The sequence below is a fragment of the Halichoerus grypus genome, chromosome 5, assembly GCF_964656455.1.
Source record: "Halichoerus grypus chromosome 5, mHalGry1.hap1.1, whole genome shotgun sequence".
Taxonomy (NCBI): Eukaryota; Metazoa; Chordata; class Mammalia; order Carnivora; family Phocidae; genus Halichoerus; species Halichoerus grypus.
The window spans coordinates 48,506,759-48,530,413 of NC_135716.1; the positions used below are offsets into that span (position 1 = coordinate 48,506,759).

At 39.2% G+C, this 23,655-nt stretch overlaps 1 protein-coding gene across 1 annotated transcript; it reads right to left on the bottom strand.

The window, feature by feature from the left end:
• Positions 1-243: 243 nt before the first annotated feature.
• Positions 244-16,465, bottom strand: CA2 (carbonic anhydrase 2). The gene is made up of 7 exons (XM_036080499.2): positions 16,006-16,465; positions 14,686-14,883; positions 6,535-6,653; positions 5,940-6,032; positions 4,595-4,657; positions 2,282-2,437; positions 244-833 (listed from the first exon to the last, which is right to left on the bottom strand). The coding sequence occupies exons 1-7, from the start codon at positions 16,037-16,039 to the stop codon at positions 714-716; spliced, it is 783 nt and encodes a 260-aa protein (XP_035936392.1). The 5' UTR covers positions 16,040-16,465; the 3' UTR covers positions 244-713.
• Positions 16,466-23,655: the final 7,190 nt, after the last annotated feature.

The following is a 23,655-nucleotide window of genomic DNA, read 5'->3' on the forward strand; positions in this document are numbered from 1 at the left end:
GCATAGAATAAAATAAGACAAAATAGAAGTCTAAATTTTATTAAAGAATATATCTAAAATACAATATTTATTAAGTTATATTATTGGAATGGAAATATACTCTGTATCACAACTATAACAATTTTTACAGATAATACTTCATATACATCTCTGTAATTCAAAAGACACTAAATTACAACATAATTCATTTTCAAGATAACATTGCTACAAATATATAAGAATTTAAAATTTTTTTCTTTAATATAACATCTCAGAATCATGAACATTTATTTCATCTGATTTACATTACATAGAATCATGACTATTTCACCTGATTTACATTACAGAGCTCCATTTATCTCATGGTATGGATTTGCACTCAATCATCCTACTTTCCTATGTTTTAAAGTTAGCATTCTTGTGAACAACTGTCAGTGCTCATCACCCCATGTGCTACGAACAAAGTCGAGATGTTTTTTTCGCCTACTCCTTATATTATATTCTCTAGTACAGAAAGGCTATTACCATAAGCAAAGCTCTAGTCACAGCAATTCGGTCAAGCTCGACAACTGGTCAAGTTTTTCACATTTTACTAATAAGCACAACAGGTGAGAGATAAAGGATCTAGAAAACCAGATGCAAAGCAGCCAAGGTCCAATTCACCAAGGTAGATTTGTGCTTAGCTAAGGGGAAGCCCAAAGATCCACTCTTTGGCCGTGGGCTCTGGGGCCATCTTATTTGAAGGATGCTTTAATCTGTCTGTTGTGCAGTGGCTGAGCCGGGCGCCAATTGTCCACCATCAGTTCCTCAGGCTCGCCCTCCTTACTGAAATTAAGCCTACGGAATTTCAGCATCTAAAAGGCAAAATAAAAGATTAAAAAATTTAAAAATACAAGTTTCCCAATAGTATTCATTTATGTGCTTATTCTCCAATATTCACCAATATTCACCATACTATGTATGTATCAATGTTCAAAGTTCACTTTGGTTCCCAAGAAATATACAATCACATAAACATTATATATGTATGCTTTTAGATAACAAATCAATTCCTGGAAAATACACACAGGATTGTTGGTGTCATTGGAAGGAAATTGTCAGTGAGCTTGTTTTTTCCCTCTTTTAATTTTAAAATCAAACATCAAAAGCCTATGAAATGCTTCTGAGATATAAAATAATAATAAAAATTTTAGATCCAAATTATCGAGTTTTGTTTTCTGCCCCAGGAAGATAAACTACTGTGTCTATACTATTGGATAAAGTGGTCCCGGATCCACTAAGGGATAAGGGATTGGAGGGCATCTCTGTTTCAATGTGTAGAAACACATAAATGAATCTGCCCAAACTGGGATTTCAAATCCTTGACATTGGCTGATTTTATTCCCTTTTAACTTCGTTTTATGTCTCTGGCCCAATGATGCGACACAGACAGTCCTCAGTCAGTCTCCTACTTCTTTGAGGTTCTTTTTGCAAAGTGGTCCTTCCCTTTCCCTTCGAAAATCTTGATCTAAATGAAGAAGGGTGGTTTGGGCAGTAATAAAGCAACCCACAAATCAATAGCCTTTAATGATCTCTCTGGTCCAGTAATATTCCCTCAGTCTCAACCCTCAAAGTCAATTTCAATGTCAGTCAGCTACTGTAACATTAGTTAAATTATCCGGGATCCAAGTTCTTATGGATCCTACTGAGGACTGTCCATTTTCTACATTTCAATTGTGGGGGGAATAGAGACAGTCGGTGGCAGCTTCTCAGTCACTGACAGTGAGCATTAATAACTTGAACTCATAAACTATATTGTATGGGAAAGGTAAGAGTCTGTGGTCTGGGCTGTTAAAGCGATTTGGAGTGAGTTTTGATGATACTTTTTCTCCAAGGGATGGCTTTTACTTTTGTCAGAACTCAGAAATGTATTCTGATAGAAATAAAACTGCCACAAGTTCTCGTGAGTGAGCCGTTGGCTGTTGAGTTACCACTGATATTTATGTAACCTTGAATGTGAAATCTCATTGTTCTGGGCCTCAGTTTCCTTGTAGCTTACATAAAAGCATTTATTAGGTGACAGACACCTATCTCACTTAATCCTCATGATTACTTGTTCCTTTACAGAGCAAACAAACTGCCTAAAGTTACGGCTAATCACAGCAAGTATTTCTTGAATGCTGCTTATCTGTTCAGCACTGTTATGGACGCTAGTTCCACAGCTAGAAGCAGCAGGAGGAGGGTTCAACCCCGGGTCCGTGCGAATCCAAAAGCCAGGCTCCACTGCCTGGAGAAATGCTCTACCTCACTTTAGAAAACCGACCTGCTCACTGCTAACACTGATGGGCTCCTTGAGCACAATCCAGGTCACACATTCCAGAAGGGGAGGAGTGGTCAGTGAGCCTAGGTAGGTCCAGTAGTCCAAACTTTCAGGAAGGAGGCCACTAGGGTCAAAGTTAGTGAAGTCAGCACTCTTACCCTGGAACAAGGCAAACACACGCGTTACAAATGCCACGTGATCAGAGCGGGAGGAAGGCAGGGGAGTGGGAAAGACATATTTCCTCTTTGGTTGCTAGAACTTTTTTTCTTTCTTTTAAACAGAGGTCCCATGTTTATCAGGAAACAAAGTAAAAAAGAAATTAACAGAGATATTTGACTTGGAAATATAGATGAGCAGATATGGGTGAGAGAGCCTGACTATAATTTTCACATGTCAAATTCTCATCTTGTCCTCTCAAATCATCCCTTATCATTTCCATTGTTACTAACTGATCAGATCCAGTATTTAAAATGAAACTGCTGCCTCTGAAATAATGCAGTTTTAGGCCACAGTAACAAAAATATAGTATCTTTAATGAGGAGGTAATTGTCTTGCTATTCTATCTGATGACTCGGTCAGGACTAAAGAACCACCTTCCTTTTTGGACACTACACTTTTAAAGCCATAGATGCAAACAGTAAGAGTTACAAGTAGAGGGATGAGGTTGTTACAAAGAGAGAAAATTGTTGTATGGGAATAGTTAAAGGGCACTAAAGATAACTAGCCTGAGGGTACGTAAAATGCTGTTAGAGAATGGGGTCAAAAGAAAGAGGGATCACATTTTTTACTTTATTTTGTTTTGTTTTACTGAGGTATAATTAACACATAATATTATATTACCTTCAGGCGCCCAACATAATGATTTGATATTTGCATATATTGCAAAATGATCACCACAATAAGTGTACTTGTTAACATGTAACAGTCTGTTACCATGCCTAGTTACTAATATTTTTTCTCTTATGATAAGAACTTTGAAAATCTACTCACAGCAACTTTCAAATATGCAATGCAATATTATTAATAGTCACCATGCTGTACATTATATCCCCATGACTTATTTATTTATTATTATTATTTTTAAAGATTTTATTTATTTATTTAAAGAGAGTGAGAGAGAGAAAGCACGAGAGGGGGTAGGGTCAGAGGGGGAAGCAGACTCCCTGCAGAGCGGGGAGCCCGATGTGGGACTCGATCCCAGGACTCCAGGATCATGACCTGAGCCGAAGGCAGAAGCTTAACTTACTGAGCCACCCAGGTGCTTGATTTATTTATTTTATAACTGGAAGCTTGTACCTTTTGATCCCCCTCAGCCAACTACCCCCCCCCCCCCCACCTCTGATAACCACCAATCTGTTTTCTGCATCTAGGAGCTCATTTTTTTGTGTTTTTGTTTTTGTTGTCTGTTTTTTAGATTCCACAAATAAGTGAGATCATATGGTATTTGTCTTTTTCTGTCTGACTTATGTCATTTATCCTAATGCCCTCAAGGTCCATCCACATTGTCATAAATGGCAAGATTTCCTTCTTTTTTATGACTGGACAATATTCCATTGTACATATATATATGTATATATGTATATATATATATATATATATAGCACATTTCTTTATCCATTCATCCAGTTTTGGACAGTTAGACTATTTCTGTATCTCGGCTATTGTAAATAATGCTGCAATGAATGTATCTTTTTAAATTAATGTTTTTGAATCAGGTTTATTCCACATGATTCAAAGGGGTCAGCTAGGAGTAATGAGTGAGACTTTCAGAAGATAAATGTGACTTCAGTTTGAGAATGAGCATTATAAAGCCAGGGCTGCCCTTGGTGATTGTATTTAGCAGATGTTCAATGACCTAAACGTGGGTCTGCTGTAGAGAGAATTTAAACATGGGGATGGATTATTCTTCATGCTCACCATTGCATCTCCTACGTTAACAAAGTGATTGGCACAGAGTAAGTACTCAACAAATATCTGCTGCATGAATGAGTGAATAATTTGACCAGATGATCTTTCAGTTTCCTTGCAGTTATGAGAATTCTTTGACTCTTATAATATGAATGTTCAAATGATGGGGAAGCAAGATTAAATAAATGTAAGTCTTAAAATTATACTAGCATTAGGATCAACTTTTGGATATAGAAAAGTTAAATGAATATATAAGCAACATCTTACTTCTATTAACTCCTCATCGAAACATCACATGTCAAACCAAGACTATTCATTTTGATCCAAAAAATTTCCTAAAACCAGTGGGATAAAAAAAAAAAAAAAAAAATAGGTACTCTACTGAGGTGGCAAAAAATTCAACTGTACCTTTGTTTTTATAGAATCCAGTGCATCGAGGACTTTTTGTAGGCCTGGTTTGGCATCACCAATCTATAGGAAGACACAACATACAAGGTACTGTAATCCGGTTGGTACTACATCAGTTTTGATTTGAGCAGCTCTACCATAAAATGTTTCCAAGTAGTGCACCAAAGTCTCCCACTTGCTATCTGCCACCCAGCCAGCCATCTTACTCTGATTACATTGGCACCATGAACTTCCCCACTTTCACTGAGAACTTCCCTCCCAGTCCTGCCCACCCCCTGACCCCACCCCATGGTTCCCCTGATCTACCCTCTCAAAATCACCAGTGACCTCCAACTGACCTCCAACTGCCAAAACAAAGAACACTGTTCAAGTGCTTACCTTAATCTTGCAGGATTTTACACTACTGACTTCTCTCCTTTTTGAAATTCTCTCCTCCTTTGGCTTTCCTTCTGCCCTCCAGCCTCGGCACTCTCCCTTAACTCTTGTATTCCTTTTTAGTCTTTTCATTATGAGCACCTTTACCACTTTTTTTTTTTTTTAAGATTTTTTTTTTATTTATTTGACAGATAGAGGCACAGCGAGAGAGGGAACACAAGCAGGGGGAGTGGGAGAGGGAGAAGCAGGCTTCCTGCTGAGCAGGGAGCTGGATGTGGGGCTCGATCCCAGGACCCTGAGATCATGACCTGAGCTGAAGGCAGACGCTTAACGACTGAGCCACCCAGGCACCCCACCTTTACCACTGTCTTAAATGTCTTACATTTTGCAGTTTCTCAGGACTGCATGCTCAGCAGCTTTATCATCTCCCTCTTCATGCTTTCCTTGGATGATTTCATATTCACGTGTAGCTCCCACCTTGACATATGATGTCAGGCCCCATGAATCTCCAGCCTTTCTTCACTTGCTTTACAACTGTCTAGAGGGCAGCTCAACCTGTATGTCCCACTGTTGCCTGAAATTCTCCAATATTGAGTCACTGCCTCTGAGCCCTCCAAAACTTGATCTTAATTTAGCAGTCTATCACGGAACAGTACTATCCAGTTAAGGATGAATTTTAAAATAAAAACCAGTAGTCATCTGAAGTATACCTCTTCTTCCTTTCACATTTCCCATGTATACACCCTTCACATTTACATATAAATAACACCTAATGAATACCTCTCAGATTGTTTCTTTGTCCTCCATCTCCTCAATCTAGCAGATATGGAGGGGGACAGAAGCCTGAAAATATTTTGGAGCCAAAGGCATTTCCTCCGCTCTTTGTAGAATGTCCTGTCTATTATGAATGTTCTGTTTGGTTAATCTTTCTCGAAAACAGGGAAAAAAAGAATTTGGGCCATCAACTAACCTTCAAAAAAATACCTAAAACAGCAAGTCCATCAGGTTGCTGCACAGCTTTTCCAAAATCCCCATATTTGGTGTTCCAATGAACCAAGTGAAGCTAAAGAAGTGGGAGACAAAACCACAATGAATGATACACATAATAAATCCTACAGATTTTGTCCAGTGATCTTTTCTTCATAGCTAGAGGTTACTAAAGAAAGTGAATGTGTGGATAATTTAAAATATAAACTTTTCTTTCATTTTAATTCTAATTATCCACTATTTGGCATAATAGCAGGTGACTTCATCAACTCTAAGACAAAGAGTTACATATTCTTGCGGGAAGACACAAAGTTTATTTCTAGATTTATATTAAAACAGGATCCTCCAATTTGAATTCATTTTACTTTTTGCAAATGATGTCCTTGGAAGTAATAGGGAATGTTTTGCACTATTAATTGTAATATCACAAATAAAAGCTATAAGAAGCAAATGTGAAGGTCCTTTATAAAAAAAAATGGTTCACTTAGATTGAGTTGAATTTACAAAATTAAGGTTTTGAAATTAATGCTGAATATCAATTTACATCTTTCCCTGGAAAGCAAAAAAGCATATCTTACCTCTGCAGCATATTTCTTTTTATCCACAGTATGCTCAGAACCTTGCCCATCAGATGAACCCCAGTGAAAGTGAAACTGAATCAATCTGTAAGTGCCAGTGAGGGGTCCTCCTTTCAGCACTAAAATTTAAAAAAATATATATATATAATATATGTATATGTATATTATACATGTGCATATGTGTGTATGAGTGTATATATGCATATGAATGTATATACATACACATAATCACATGTGTACACACATATACATACATATACACATGAAACACACACAGTACTAAATATTACAATCTAATTTAATCCTGTTTCAGAGTTCTAAATTTATGCTTGTAGCAACATTTTCGCTCTGTGAAAATTAAATCCAGACTCAAGTTTAGTCTAAGTGCTGAACAAAATCATTTCAGCTGGCTTTTCTCCTCACTTGTGTTGGCTGGAAGGATGGGTGCTTTTCCCATCTGTTTTCTGAGCACAGTGGTACTTCTCTTCTGGGTTTGGTTTGGAGTCATAGGTGCTAGTTCAGAGACAGGAAGTTTTAGGTGGAATTATTAAGTCCTCTGTGAACCACTGAGGAAGGGCCCGTGTGGCTGCTTGCCAATGCGGTTCTGTGGCACACGCTGACAAATGTGGGAACCTCTGCTCTACACGGCCCGGCGGCTGTCCTACCACCTGCTTTGCTAACCTCTGAGGCCTGTTCTTAGGTGACAGAATTTGTGAAAACGTAAGCATTCTATTGATCTTAGTAGAATACCCAATTCTCCTTGCCCTGGCTTTCCAAATTCTTCAGAATTTGGATTGTCACTGGTACTAACTAGTTTTGTCCCATTAAAAAAAATTTTTTTAAGATTTATTTATTTATTTGAGAGACAGAGAGAGCTGATGCACAAGTAGGGGGAGGGGCAGAGGCCGAGGGAGAGGGAGAGAATCTCAAGCACGGTCCCTTGGAGCCGGATGCTGGCTCAATCCCCGGACCCTGAGGTCATGACCTGAGCCAAAACCAAAAGTCAGCTGCCTAACCAACTGAGCCGCCCAGGCACCCCTCCCAGTAAATTTTTTATTGAATATTTCTGACCCTAATTTCCTCATCTGTTAAGTGGCTATGTTCAATTGTTTATTACTTCACTAAGAATTTGTTGATCATCTAACATATGCAGTACTCTATTGTCTCCAAAATCTTAAAATTCTAACTTTAATAACTGTCTTAAGATTCTACTATTCTGGTATTAATAGGACTTTGTTAGAGTAAAACACAAGACAGAAGAATATGACTAGATGTCATCTTCTTAGACCACAGTCCATTTGCAGATAATTAATGAGTTGTGTGTTACAGAGAATTAAAATAGTATGAAATCAGTTTCTCCCATCCTTCCCATAAAACTTGTTATTTAAGTTATATGTATTAATGAAATTTTACCAATATATTTAAAAGATTTTAAAATTTAGTTTAGTTCTACAATCTGTTGTTATAAGTGTATTTTATTAGCTTTGGGTTGTAATTCTATAAAATAATGAACCTAAACTTACTTCGGCTTTGCAAAACAAAGCGACAAAGTCTATACAGTCAAGTTTGCTTAACTTCACCCAAATACGCATAGATGGTAGCAATACCCATTCATCTACCCAAAGTGAAAAATAGAGCTGGCTGGAAGACATTTAGGCCTTTCTTACGGCTCTTAATACAATCTCTGGTTGCCATCTCTGCCTTACAATAGGCCAGGGAAAAAAAGAAGGAATAAAAAAAAAGAAAAAAAAACAATTATAAGTGGTGTTATATTATAGATCTGGTTAAGAAACATCAATTTGGATATATTCTGATAAGATCACATCTTTTGAAACTTAAAAACAAATTATTGTAAGTTTCTTTTAATCTAATTATTCTGTAAGGAAAGAATTAGCCTTATTTGCCTCCTCCTCTAGGCTTTTTCTTTTTTCTTTTTTTTTTTTTTAAAGATTTTATTATTTGACAGAGAGAGCACAAGCAGAGGGAGAGAGAGGGAGAAGCAGACTCCCTGCTGAGCAAGGAGCCCGATGTGGGACTCGATCCCAGGACCCTGGGATCATGACCCAGGCTGAAGGCAGCTGCTTAACTGACTGAGCCACCCAGGCGTCCCTCCTCTAGGCTTTTTCAAAAATGAGAGAATTCCCAGTTTTCATGATGATATACCCTCAAAACAAAATATATATTTATGAAATAAATTGGTACTGAAATAATTCCTTTATAATAACTTTAAAGCTACTAATTGGCTGATCCCCAAAAGCAAATATCCTCTGTAACATCGTTAATTCTACCAAGTGGCAAAATAAATGAAATAACACCATATTAAGCATCCAAGATATAACTTATCTTTCTAAATGTATCTCCTTTCCCTTGTGAAGAATCATATCAGAATCTTAAATTTTAAAAATAATAAAGCTTATCTGCTGTTTCCTATTCTTATTCACTCCCTTGCAGATCTTAAGATTCCAGCCTAATTTACTTATTTCAGAGAACATTTAGAATTAGGCAAGAATGTATATGAGTTTTTATTAAATAAGCTTTGCTAATATTTAAAAAATGCTCTAGGTTCAATGATTAAACTCACTCAGTGCCAATCTATTATTACCAGACACCTGTTTTAGCTCCTGTTAAAATAAAACTATGTCGCTAGGTAGATTAGAAGCCCATCATACCTAGGAGAGGTTATTAAATTCTTAAAATTAAGTTGCTACAAAAAGAAGCATTTCTCCTCTTCTTCAGCTAGTTAGTTATTTCTCAAAGTCTTAGCATGGAGTTTAGTCAATGAAGTCCTCCCAAAAACATTGTTATAATAATCACTACAAACTCTAATAAAGGTAGCATATATTTTTTTATTTGTGAAATAAAAAAAACATTTGGTTGAAAGATAGGGAGCTTGCACTTTTTGTAGAACTACTTATTTACTTATTTGGATGGCTACATGCCATTTCCAAACTGTCCCAGTTTAAAATGAAGTCTGTTTTTCTGATGCAAAAATAATTTGAAAAAATAGCAGAATCTGCAAACTGAGTATATGTTTCCTCTTTAAAATCCAGCCCTGCTAGTGGGGGCTCTGAAGAGTCAATGATTATTGTATCACAGAGATGTGTTCCACAGGGATGGAGAGATAAATATGGGGTTTTCTACCAGGATATCTTTTTCAAGATTCCTAAAACTTAATTTAAATCCAAATCTCAACACCAAGAGCTCCAGCTAATTTTAATTTCGATGGTCTGCCATCAGTTATACGTACTGCATACGTAACACACAGAATAAGCACTAACTATATTATAATCTGTCTTCCTATACATATTACTTAGGGAAATTATGTAAATTATATTATTTGTGAAAATTAAGACATTCACTCCAGTAATAAGTAAGACTATCTACACAAATTAAAAACTGAAAATTTAACTTTTTATTCCTAATCACTTTATTATTACTTAACGTAAGATGTATCCAAATAACAAACTAAAGACCTTAACGAATATCAAATATTTCTCTTAAATCCAAAATACAAATAAGCCATTTCCAATAATCTTCAGTTTAAAATTCAAATCGATGGGATTTCTTATTAATGAAGTAAAGGACTAAGTCTACTAAAAATGTGGCATTTTTCAGCAGGTAAACAATCTTCTTTTATGAATAATTTGAAAATTATTAAATCATGCATTGCTGTTTTGCTTTTTTAGCAGTAGCCAATAATCCTAGGGTTGACATACTGAAATCAAGAAAATGAATGAGGAAAAGATGTCCATAATCCATTTCTTTTAAATAGTGAGATGTTTAGCTGTCACTTTCACTAGGGTAAACAACAATTAAAAATCAAGAGAACAGAAGTTTTTAGTTTCAGGTATATGGAAATTATATGAGAGTAAAAAAAAGAAAAAAGAAACTCTTTTGACATGAACATAATTAAATACAGTATTTCGAATGCTTTGGTCAGTTTTATAAATACTTAGGTTTCTGCTTACACCATTAACAGTATGCACAGCAAACCCTTCCACTTGCTGCTATTATGTTTCCTTTTAACTTAAAATTATTCATGGGAGGATAATTTTAAAGTTTCAAAAGCAAGTCCTTGAAAATCGAGCAAGACTCATGTATGAAGTTCTATTATGTCATACAGGCAGTGGTCTGCTTGAAATGAGCATAGGTAAACTGTCTGTTTCCTTCCTTTTTTTTCTTGAAATAAAATAAACAGATAAAAATATTTCCATTTCTAAAGAACAGAAATGATATGAGAGTTGTATATGGATGGGCTCAATAATTTCAGGCATTGGTTTTTCAATATTTGCCTCTAAGATTGCAATAAAGCAGGAGAGTTTTAAACTCATTAAAAGTTAATGAGTTAGCAGAAATTAATAATTTGACTAGTATTCTTTTCTCCCAGATAAAGCTAGTAATAAAGGAACTCAAGCAGAGTTATTTTTTAATAATTTTTTTGAAAACCTAACAGGATTAGCAATTTTTCATTAATTAAAGGTGGTTTATTTTTAAAGGAATTTAGAAGATTGATGAGAGCTTCCAGTTAAAGTCTATTACCCCCACATTTTTTTTTTATTAACTCCGCACTTAAAAAGAATTCTCTCAAGCGTAAATATACTAATAAACTCAACCAGCTCAGTTCCTGATACCTTAGTACTCAAGTTCGAGTCTAAGATAATATTTAGGATATATTTGAAAACTTAAATCTATGAGAAGTCCTAGAAGGCTGAAATCTCACTGAAATAAAAATCAATAAATCAATAAAATGAACTGAAGCACTTAAGTGTAGAAAACAAGACATAACAGATATCTAAAAATGTTAATGCCATAAGAGTAACTCCTAACAAAAAGAGATGTTAAGTTGTTGATTTAAAATATCGAGTGACCAAAATGAATAAGTTATTTTTAGACTTAAGTGTATAGAAAAGCATATCAATTTTTAAAAACATGGTATGTACACATTAAATATTAACTATGGTTATCATTCAAAGATCCTCATTCAACTTCTATTTTTAAGTGATGGTCATTGAGTCTCCCAGCGACAAACCAGAAAGGAGATGACTAGCAAGGTATTTAAACTCCTTAGCATTCTGTTTCCTCATGTTTATTTTAAATGAATTTGACTGGAGTATCTCCATCATTTGTTTTAACCTGAGAGTCTAGGATTCTTTTAAAAAAAAGTCTAAAGGGTGTTTCTCTGCATGGTATGATTGTTTTATTCTATAGATGGGTTTTTCCTTAATGCCAACGTTTTAATGTAGTCTGCATCCTAGGAAAAAAAAATGCTTCCTTGTTTAACCAAAACAACTGACAATGTTGAAGAGGTTTGGGCAAAGTTACAAAGGGATCTTTCTTACATAAAAGACAGCAGGTCATTCTAACATTAACTCTTCCTTGTTTGACAGAGTAAATACTGCACTCTCTCAAATCCCCGGGTCTTTCCTACTTCTCTTTGCCTCGAGTCTCCTCCAAGACACCAAAATCCTTCAAGCCTCAGCACAAGTTTTATTGACCCTGGAAAGTCTTTGCTGACTTACACAGGAGGACTCCTAAGTCTCTTTCAGGTTTCCATTGTTCCTTGGAATGGAACAATGTATGTCTTTGTGGCCAAAAGTCACTGTCTGCATCTGTAATTCCTGTGTCTTTCTACTGGATGTTTCCCCAACACAAGTTCTAGGGACACAGGAGAGAGACCAGGTCTCTATCCTGCCTTCATGGTACCTAGCTGACCTTGCATTTAATTGGTGTTAGGAAGGGTTTTCTTGTGGTTGTTGTTGTTTTATAAGAACTGAGTGAATAACACATGTGTCTTTAAAGACATGGGTTTGAGACCCCACTTGGAACCACTTTTTTCACAATCTAAACATGGCTTTAATAAGATATGTGTTACTCACCAGGAGAAGTAGTTAGAACTAAGTGTGGCTAGCTCTAATCAGTTACTGCTTGTGCAGAAATCCATCAGAACTTGACATATTCATGCTAAAACATAACTATATAATAACATCACATATAACATCAGTACACAGTTTAATATGATAAATGAGATGTTCAGGAACATATAAAAATAAAATTTTTAAATCCCATCAAGGGATGGCAGGTAATCTCACAGCTCATTAGAAACCTTCTTCAGAAATCTTATCGCAGGTGCAATCGCTAGGGCAATTGCTTAATAAAAGCAGTCAAATGATATGAAGACATGGAAACAGCAATGGTCACTTAGTGTGGAGTTATTCTGTGCCAGGTGCTGGGCTAGGTGCTTTATATCTCTGTCCCATTTAATCCTTCCTCTGTGGTAAATATTACTGTTACCCCAATTTTACAGTTAAGGAAGTTAAAAATTAGAGAGACTAAGTTGCTATTGTTCCCAGGGCCACTGAGCTAGTTAGTGGCAGGGCTGGAACTTGATCCCATGACTATCCAACCCCATTCTAAGCTTACAGTTGCTTTACTAAATGCTGAAATCCGCTTTCCAGGAATAATATACTACTGGAACAATTATTTCATGATCAGATTTGTAAGGAACATAGGGATTTATCTCATCTGGTTCTATTTGTTAGACATTTGTTTCCTCATTGTTCAAAAAAAGTATTCAATTTCTATGTAGCATCCAATGAGGTATATAACTGGTGGACATAACACTCACTGAAAACAATGATCTCACTGGCAACACTGAAACATACATTCACTGTATCTCTTTTTGTAGAAGTTGATAGCTAAAGACTAAAAGAGCTCACTTTTTTGGTCTTTAAATAACTAAACGTGAAATTTTATAGCATCCTTTCTATACATACAATACCACCAAGACCTGTGGTCTTGTCCTATTGTAATCAAAATATACAGTATCCTTAACAGGAAAGAAAGATATTTGTTTCCCTTATCTTTAGCCTAATCACTTGAGCATTGTTTCTTTGGAGTGGGAGGTTTACTTGGAAAGACAGTGTAGCAGAATGATTGCAGGAGTGTCTTCAGTGAACATCCTCTACTAAATCTAATCAAAGTCTAATTAGTCATTACACTACGCCAGAATGTGTGTGTGTGCATGTGTGTGTACTGGGGGGGAGGTGCACACAGGGCACAGGTGGGTTGAAAACATTTCTTAGATGATCTCCACATCATCCTCCATCAAACTGTCTTCCAGAATCACTGTTTCAGAAATCCAAGTGTCAAAAAAAATTTTTTTAAAGGGGAGAGGAGGGATTTTTTTCCAAACTGGACCTAATACATTGGATAGCTACTAAAAAAGAATGGTCAACTTGGCTATAGTGGTTATAATTACACATTATATATTAGTACTATCGGTCATTACTCCAAAATTTTGACAGCATTATTGAATGCGTCCCTGTTTGTGTTCTCTTTTTGCCCCATGCTCTCCCCGCTCCCATACTAACACCACTCATTATGTGTTTGCAACGACCTTCAGAGGAAAGCACTCAGGAAAATAGGGCACTGGCAATTAAACCAACCAGTGGGCAAAGAAAGCTGCTACCATGTCTGAATGGGATTGTTCTCCTGTTTCTAAATAAGAAAAAAGAAGCTTTCAATGGGCATCCTGTAAACAGCTCCAATACAGATAAATTACGGTAATTGGTTTTGTCAGCAATGGGCCAGGTGGGCCAATGCCCACCAACTCTAAAACATCTTCATTTGTGGAATGTATTTCTGGGTGCATATCAAAATATACTGCCACCTCTTATCACATTTGTATCCACAAATGTAATGTTTCAAAAAATTTCACTATTTTAAATAGTGAGGTTTTCATCACTCCCCTCACTGCTGCCTTGAAGAGAGCACTAAGGTGTACTTTTATTGGATAAGACCAATTCCGGAAAGCAAATATTTTAGAAAGAATCTTAAAAGTTCAGTTTTTGCAAATCTCATCCTTGCTGATCTTCACTTCCTGGCGACCTTGATTTCTGTGACTTTTCACAAGCAGGTCACAGTTATTCAATGCCCTATATAGAAACCAGGAATTTTATAGGGGAGCAACAGTCCCAGGCCACTTCAAAATAATTAGCCTACTTCTCAGAGCCTGGGACCTAATGAAGATTAGCAAAGTTGCATCTTAGAGTACTGAGATAAACAGTATTAAGCCACTGCTCCTGATTCCTCCCATTAAGCTGGGAAAATAGTCACTGGGTAAAAGGCACAAGTTATTTTTTAAACACTGACCTGCTTTGTCCTGGGAATCATCAAATTCCACATTGAAAGAGTGACCGTTGTTGAGGATCCTCCGAGAAACCGCTTGCTCGTAGGAAGGACTCAAAGACTTCAGGGCAGGGTCATGAAGGGCTGCTTTGGTGTCAATGTCAACAGGGGACTGGCGCTCTCCCTTGGCAATGGGGAAGTCCTTATGCCAGTTCTCCGGTCCTAGCGTTCAGAAGAGACCTGTGAATCCCCCAGTGCTGGGAAGGGCACACCCAGCACCTAGAAAGGGGCAGTGATTCTGGAGCCAATCTGCTCCGTTCCAATTTTGGTGGCACCACTTAGCTGAATACCTCTGGCAAAGCCCTTAATTCGTGCCTCAGTTTCGTCATTTGTATTATGGGGTAATAACATCTGCATCGTAGAAGTTGTGAGAATTGGAATCAATACATGAAAGGTCATTGAACAAAGACTGAGTGCCGTATAAATATTACCTTTGTTTACCCTCATTTTATTGAATTCAGCGACTGAAATTGCGCAGACACTACCGTCAGGGCTGTGGGTAGCATTTAGGATATTCAAGCTCATTTAAGATTAGAGCAGGTTGGGATTTCTCCCTAGTGTCCTACTGAATGTAAAGGCCGAGTCACTGCTCAGGCCCAGGCACCTCTCTTGTAATCATCAGGATCCCCACTCCCTGGGAAGCCGCACGCCACCCCCAGACACGCAAGGTGCTCCAGACGCATCTTTCTCTTGCGTCGGTTGGCTCTGGAGAACCCAGATCGGTAGCCATGATAAAGCCGGGTTTCTGGTGACCCCCTAACATTAGGAGATAAGAGGTGATGGGGAAACTCAGAAATCACCGCAATGGATTCAAACCAGCCCACGAAAATGCCCCGGGACAGTTCGTGTTGAGCGCCTTAGCCACAGGTGGTGCTGAGAATGAAGTGTGTAGGGGGGAGGGGGTCCCCTAATTTTTCTGCAAGCAACAACTAAAATTTTCCCGTTACAAGCCTTCCTCGCTTCCTCCTAGGTCGGGTTAGGATAGTCTCCGGCTCGGGGCCCGGGGGCAACTGTCCTCCAGTCCCGACGCTGAGGCTGCGCTCCTCCTCCCTCGGGCCCTGCGCGCCACCGCTGGATGCGGGGATTCCTCGACAGAGACCTCGGGGGCTGGGGCAACAGGGGCATCCCAGGGCCGGGGAGCGGCGGGCGGCGCAGGCTCGGGCGCACACCTTGTCTCGGGTGCTTCGACTAGCCGCGGTAAACAGCAGGTGCGGGCGTTGCGGGGCCGGGGCCGAGATCGGGGCCCCGGGCGCCGCCGCCGCGCCGCCCTCCGCCTGCACTCACCGTTGTGCTTGCCGTATCCCCAGTGATGGGCCATGGTCGCGCCGCTGGTCGAGGCAGGGCAGGAGTTGGCGCCGTTCTAGCGGCGGCGGCTCGGGCGCCTGCACCGTGTGTCCGCGGGTCGCGCCGTCACCGGCTTTTATAGGCTCCCGCCAACTTCGTGTTCGGGGGCGGCCCGGGGGAGGGAGCCCCGGGTGGACCTGGATGAGGGGAGGAGGAGGTGACGGGCGGAGGTGATCTCCCGGTGCTTGGGGCGGGTCAGGCGGGCGAGGCACCGGGGGCGGGGAGAACGCCCTCTCGGCGGGCGCTCCGCTGGGCTCAGGACCTCCTCTCCTGCCCCCCGGCTCCCCTCGGCCCCGCGGTCCGGGCCGCAAGTCCCTGGGCTGGCAACGAGGCTCCAACCGCTCGGCGCGCGTGGTGGCGGCGGCGGCGGCTCCCGGGCTCCTGGGTGGGACTGGGGCCGGCAAGCGTCTAGGAGCACCCCATCCCCCTCCTGGGCGCGGAGTCTGGCGGCCGCGCTGACTGCTCGGGACCCGGGCCCCTGGTGCCTTTCATCCGTCGTCCGCATTGTCATCGCATCCCTGGCCTCAGAGCCCTCCCGCCCCACCCTATTGGCCCCACCCGCGCCGGGGTCTCCAGCCCCGCGGGCTTACTCCCTGGTGTCCCCGGCCCGGGACTGGCAAGCTAGGTTAGGAGCTATGACCTTGGGGCAAATAGGGATACGGTCCCTGAGGCTCTGGGGAGCCAGCAGCTTCGGCTACTGAGAGCCACGCGCCCCCTGCTGGACGGCCGTGGAATAAAGCGCGCAAGAGGAGCGAGAGTCTGTTCTGCCCTTAGTCCACACTGAGGCGAGCATGGGAGATTGCATTTCCTTGCATGCTGTCAGGGTATCATATGAAGTGCTCATCTCCTCCTACCTTCCTCCTTCTCTTTAAAAAATTAACTTTGGGGGAGAGACTTCCTCGCTGAATACATATTAAGTTAAAACTTGTTCCCCAAAACTTCTAAAACAAATTACTTTTCTCAGAGAAATTAGGTAAAAGAAAGTATTTCTTGCAAAGGGTGAGAACTTTCCCTGGCTGAGAAAGGAAACTTGGCATCTGGGATACGTAAGAAATAATTCCAAAAAAAAAAAAACAATTGAGAGGACTTTGCGGGGCAAAATGGGCCCCCTTCTTCATATACATACACACATATATTTATCGTTGTATTGATATGAAGATTAATATTTTAACATTATATATTTCAACATTTTCTTTGACTTTTTTTTTTTTACCTTCTGACTTGAAAAGAAAACATTTCTATTGACATCCTAAAGTGCTTTGGGCTTGAAGCACTGTCCTTACTGTACCCAATAGATAAGTCAGGACTGTTTTTAGGTGGGGACAGAAGTCATTTGCTTCAAGGGACTTTGCCACAAAAATGGGAGGAGGATTTTCTGTCTTGTGGATCTCTGTGATCTTTGAGAGCTTGTATTAAAGTTAAAACTGAAGAAGCAGAAACAGTTTTATACAATTCTATCAGCCTTGACTTCATATTACTTTTACAGATAAAGGAATAAATTGTAACATTAGTATAAATTTCTGTAATGTTGATCTCAAAATCTTTATTTACTATATATTTCAGTCACAAATATAATTCATGTTTAGATTTATTTGTTTTTGTCCTAAGATTCTAGAAAAGTGTGTACCTCTGGTTTTGGGAGGAAGGGAGGTCTTTTCGCTATGTCACAGTGAATTCTTAGGCAAAAGGAACAATGAACTATTTTTGGTTTCTAGGACCATCACAAAATGTAGTTTGTAGTTAAGAAAAACTTTTTATTTGTGCCTCTCTAACTACATAGTCTTTTATGGGGCTCAGTGAAAAAATTTTGATTCTTTGCACAATTTCAGGATATTTATTTAACTCAAAAGGAGAGGGCTTGGCAGTTGCTATGAGACTCTTCTCTAGGCCCTGGTGATGTACAATTGACAAGTACCAGGAGTTGAGAGTTGAGTAAAGTGAGTTCTAAAGATTCTGTGAAGGTAGCCAGGCTATTAGATAGGCTGGCATCCTTGCCTCTCAGTTTCTGCAAAGCTGGATTGTGGCTTTACTAACAGAGAGGTAATAGGAGCATATTTTGATTATTAATATCTCCAAAACTTCAAACACCACCAAATTGCAGTTAACCAAATAGAGTCTTAGTATTCAAGTTTCCCCTTTCTCTTTCACTTCTAGAGAATGAACTAATTCTCAATGGAGCAGGCCCTCCCCACAGAGCTGCTACTGGGGAGAATGTCACGCTCCCTGCAGGGCAGAAAGTGGCTCATCTTTGTATACTCAGCAGAGATCTAAAAAATGTTTTTTAATATTTTTTGTGTTACAGTGATTGTGTTAGCATTTATTTCTATCAGTTTTTTAATATCTTTCTTTATTTGTATTTATTTTATGATGATGATGGCTTTATGCCTTCGTGTAGATCATTCAGAATCTAACTTTATTTTACTGAGAGCATTCTTAGAAGACAGCTGTGATTTAGTAACACATAAAAAGACTACTCTAATACTGGATTAATAATTATCTTATACACCCACGTTTCTACTAGAGGGAAGGACTGGTTCATTTAAGAATAATTCTAAGTAAACCATATAGTACTTGAATAAAGGTGCTTTTTTTCTACCCCAGGAGGGAAAAAAAAAAAAAAAATGGCAGGCTGTATATCAGGAAAATGTAATACAAAAATCTTTAAGTCTGCATTCTAATTATTATAATAAAAAAGCTTCTAATATATTAATCTTGGTAAACATATAAAATAAAATGGAAAAGTGCTTTTCCCTCCAAAAGTAAAGATATTGTTAATATATTCTAACAAAGTGAGATATGCATGGTTTATTAATGTTTAACCATAAAACCAATAAGATAATAAAGAGCCAGATAGTCTCATGTTTGTTACAATTATAGTATCAAAGTGAATATGGAGGCTAAGAGCCACTCCCTTCTTGGGGCTCTTATAGGTCTTTACACACACATCCCTCTATCTTAGTATTTGTGACACAGCATTCTAATCAGACACTGTATCGTAATCACCAAGTTGTAATCCACCACCCCAATGAGCTGTTGGCTGCTCATTTGTAAAGCAGAAATGATGACACCCACCCAGCTCAGAGTTGTTGTGAGGATTCAGTTAGTGACTATTATAAATTACCTGCTACATGAAGGCATTCAGTAACTAACTGGTGGCTATTCAGTTCCTCCCAGACAGTGCTAAACTGTTAGAATATAATGTAATGAATGTAGAATTAAATACCTGGGCAAGGTTCAAGGGAATAACTAAGGAGAATGATCTTCCAGAGATACAAGTGTTTTTGTTGGGGGGTTGGAAGAGTGCTTGGGTCATGGAGACATCCACGCTAGCACACTTGCATTTTTTTTTTTTTTTTAATTAAACTGAGCGCCCTGAGGTTGAGAACTGTATCCCATTATTCACTTCTGGATCCTAGGTACCTACCATGTTTTTGTAACCTGAGCCCCAGGACACAAGTAGTAACTACCCAAGAATTCTCTTTGAAATTATGTAGTCATTAATCCAAATGGAGGTAATTTCAGTTTCTCTTTGCAGAAATCAGTCACTTAATGAATAACGTTGTGCTGAAATTATACTTGCTTTTGAATCTGGGCTAATTCACTAGTCCTCTGACCTCGGGCCAATTGCTTGGTCTTGCAGAGATTCCGTTTCCTCATGTGTAAAGCTAGGATATTAATAATGTCTACCTCATAAAGGTGTGGTGAAGACTATAGGAGATAATTCATATAAAGGATTTAGCACAGTGCCAATAATTAGAGATTGATAAACGTTAGTTATCATTATTACTATTATATGTTTCTGAGCTCCAATTACGTGCTTAACATTTTTAGGTACTACATAAGCTGTAAAAGCTTTAGTCATCTATCCATTCATTCATTCAACAAATCTATGAAGTACTATAATGTGCCAGGCATCAGCCCAGGGGGTATAGCCATGAACCAGATCAACAGGATCCTTGCCCTCGTGGAGCTTACATAGGGATGGATGGGGGTAGTATACAATAAATAAATAAGCAACAAAAAAGTTAATTTCCAACAGTGGTAATTACTACAAAGAAAATAAAGCAGGAATGAGGTAGAAAATTATGAAAGGGAGATGTTACTGTAGACACAGTCAGTGGTTATGGAAACTCTGGTGAAGGAAGTGCCATTTCAGGAAAGATCTAAGGAAAGACATTTCCGGCAGAGGAAACAGTAAGTGTAAAGGCCCTGCCTGAAGACATTTCTAGAACAGAAAAGCTTGTGCCTGGAGTGTTGTGAATGAAGAAGAGACAAGTAGGTGTAGGCGGAAGCAAGCACGGGCTACAGGCTGCAAAGCCTTGCAGACCGAGGTACCAGGAAGGATTTTATACCAATTACATAGCGGTACACACCAGGAGGCTGTAAGAAAAGGAATGATACAAACTGCAACAATATAGCATTTCAGAAGGAAAAGCAGTTGAGAGATTTATGTGGTCCAAGTCTTTATTCTATGGATGAGGAAATCAGCAGAAGTTCCCAGAATGCCTTTGATCATCTGACAATGACCTTTCACAAAAAGATCCAAACTCCTCTTCCTGACATATAAAGCCACTTTAATCCAACCTCTGGCTTTCCTCTCAGCCTCTGAGTTTCTTGACATTCGTCTGCCATGGGATAGGAGGCAATATCACACAGTCACCAAGAGCTAAGGTTTTGTGAGTTCGGATTCAGCTTCTAGGACTTATCTTTTATATAACCTTGGATGACTTACTTCAGAAGCTCCCCAAGCCTCAGTTTCCACATCTGAAATGTAAAAAGGGTACCCTGGACTGTTGAAATGTTAAATGGACTAATTTGTGGGATTTCGTCATGTAAATTAGCCTGATGTCTGGTATACTACTAGGTGCTCCATTAGGATTCTTGTTCTTGCAGCAGAGACATAGAATTGTGTGATGGGAATCAACTTTGCAAGAAGACAGACCTGAGTTCAGATTCTACTTCAGCACTCACTTGCATCACCTTAGGCAAGCTAAGTAGTCTCTCTGAACTTCACTTCCTTATTTGTAAATTAGGGGGCAAATTCAAGCTCTGGATCATTATGATGAGAAGTAATGTCTGGAAGATACCACTTACGGTTCTGGCACTTTTAAAAAATTGAATAAATAATATAATTATCATTATAGTACTTTCCACTGTAAAATAATAGATTGGCTTTTCTGTTTCTCTAACTCACATAAAAAAAAAATCACATTTACTTTGTGAACATTTTTGGAGTTCCTACTCTTACAAAAATAGCACTTACTGAAAACTGATTATGCTTCAGGCATGGTTCTAAATGCCTCACATAGGCCTACTTTATAGCCAGGGATGCTGAGGCATAGATGAAAGTCAGTTTCCCCCAGTATCCACTAGGAAGCAATGGAGCCAGGTGCAAAACCAAGTAGTCCTACTTCAGAGTTTGAGCTCTTAGCAATGAGCTTCACTGAGGGCTGGCTACGTGTCTCTAAGGAGTGTATAAAGGCTCCTTCTCCTGCCATTGTAGTAAAAATGCCTTAGGATTATGTCTGCAATTCTACTCTGTAAAACAGAAAAGTTATATCAACATACTGCTCATTTTCAAGGTTTCCTACCAAACCCCCTCAAACCATAAAGTGGCAGGAAAGAGCATTAACTCCACATCTAATGAACAGATGAGTTCACTTCCCTGAGTAAACTGCTTTTCAGACTTAAAAAATTTAGTTCCTCAATGTGTCTTTGTTTTTTCATGACAACTAGTAGCATTTAAACTTTTCTATAAGTAATTAAATTCATTTAGGTTTTAAGAGTCGTTGGGGAATTCAAACATTGCTACCAAGTTTCAGTTTCAACCAGAACTAGAATGGAAATAATAAGTGGGACAATTACATGAAAGAAATGTAAATTCTGCTTTTTAAATATTTTGTGTTCCGTGATAGCTACCACACGCAGTACCAAGAAATATTCAGTTTAATAAGAATAAAAGTCTATCTCATCTTAGAGCATTGGTTCTCAGCGAGGGGGCAATTTTGCCCCCCAGAGGATATGGACGATGTCTGGAGACATTTTGATTGTCACAGCAGGGGTGTGTGTACTAGCAGCAGGAAAGCTGCTAACCATCTTACAGTGCACAGGACAGCCCCTTATAAAACAAAGAATTATTCCACCTAAAATGTTAATAGTACCAAGATCACAAAGCCCTGCCTTAGGAGTATCTATAAGGTTATGCTTTTGTGGAAGGTCTGAAAAAAGAGCTATATATGTGGCCAGCCACACAGGAGCCCTGGGACAGTGCCTTGCCCATAATACGTCCTCGCTGATTTTTTTGTTGGTTAGACCAGGCAGAAAAGAATAAAATCCCACCTCTGTACCTTAAGATCATTGTTTATTCACTTTGCTTCAGCATATTTCCAAAGATGGCTTTCCTACCAAAATCGTGATAGCTTGATTTTGTTAATAGTAGCTTCATCACAAGATTGAACTTCTCTTTTGCTTATACATCACCATGTTGTATGTGGAATTTTTTACTTCCTTCTAGAAACAAGAACAATTGAACATTTTCCATGCAAGGGGAATTTACAAGTAAGTTTTTCCTCCTGATCAAGGGCAAGCATCAGGATTCACCAGTGTCATAAACTAGAGGCAAAACATACTTTGCCTCCCCAAATTATCCTCTTCTACTTCCACCCTCAGCTAATCCCCACTCGGTGAGACAGTGGGTAAAACAGTGGCCCAGCTCAGCGTGGAACCATAGAACAGAAGAGAGTTGCCAGCTGGTCAGAGACTATAACTTGATCTTGTCAGCAGAAGGTTCCAAACCAGCTATCTCCACGGCGTAACGCATCTACCCCCGGGGGGCACGTGTGAGGCCACTCCACGGCAGGAGGAAAGTGTGAGCACTACAATTTATAGTTATTTTTTCACCCTCTAAGAATGTCTACTTTGCTTAGATTTTATAATATATATAATAGTGCAATACTGTGTGTATATAATATATTTTTAGAAATCCTGTATTGGGGGTTCATGCCCTAAAACTATGCCCTAGTGGCCTACATCATCCAAAAGAAGTATGGAGGGGCGCCTGGGTGGGTCAGTCAGTTAAGTGTCTGCCTTCAGCTCAGGTCATGATCCCAGGGTCCTGGGATCGAGTCCCACATCAGGCTCCCTACTCAGTGGGGCGTCTGCTTCTCCCTCTGGCTCTGCCCCTCCCCCTGCCATGCTTACTCTCTCGTCTCTCTCAAATAAGTAAATAAAATCTTTAAAAACAAACAAACAAACAAAAGGCGTATGGAGTCCATTGTTGGCCTAGAGGCCCAGGTGCCCCAGAGCCTTGTTTTGTGGGTGGCCCGTACCCTTGGTTCTGCTATCCGCTCCTTCTTTCAAATGGCACTGATATCGCCATTGAACATATATTTCGTGCCCAGTGTGCTGGGTACCGTGGTCATGCCTGATAAGCCCTTCCCTTCCATGGGCACAGCCATGTTTAGTACAATTTCTTTTCAGTAATGTTTAGACATTGCCCATTTCTATTTTTTTCTTCTCCTTGATGCTTCTCGGTAGTTCCTTGACTTACTTTTCTTTAGTTCTAACTGGACACACTTTTGAAAAGCATGA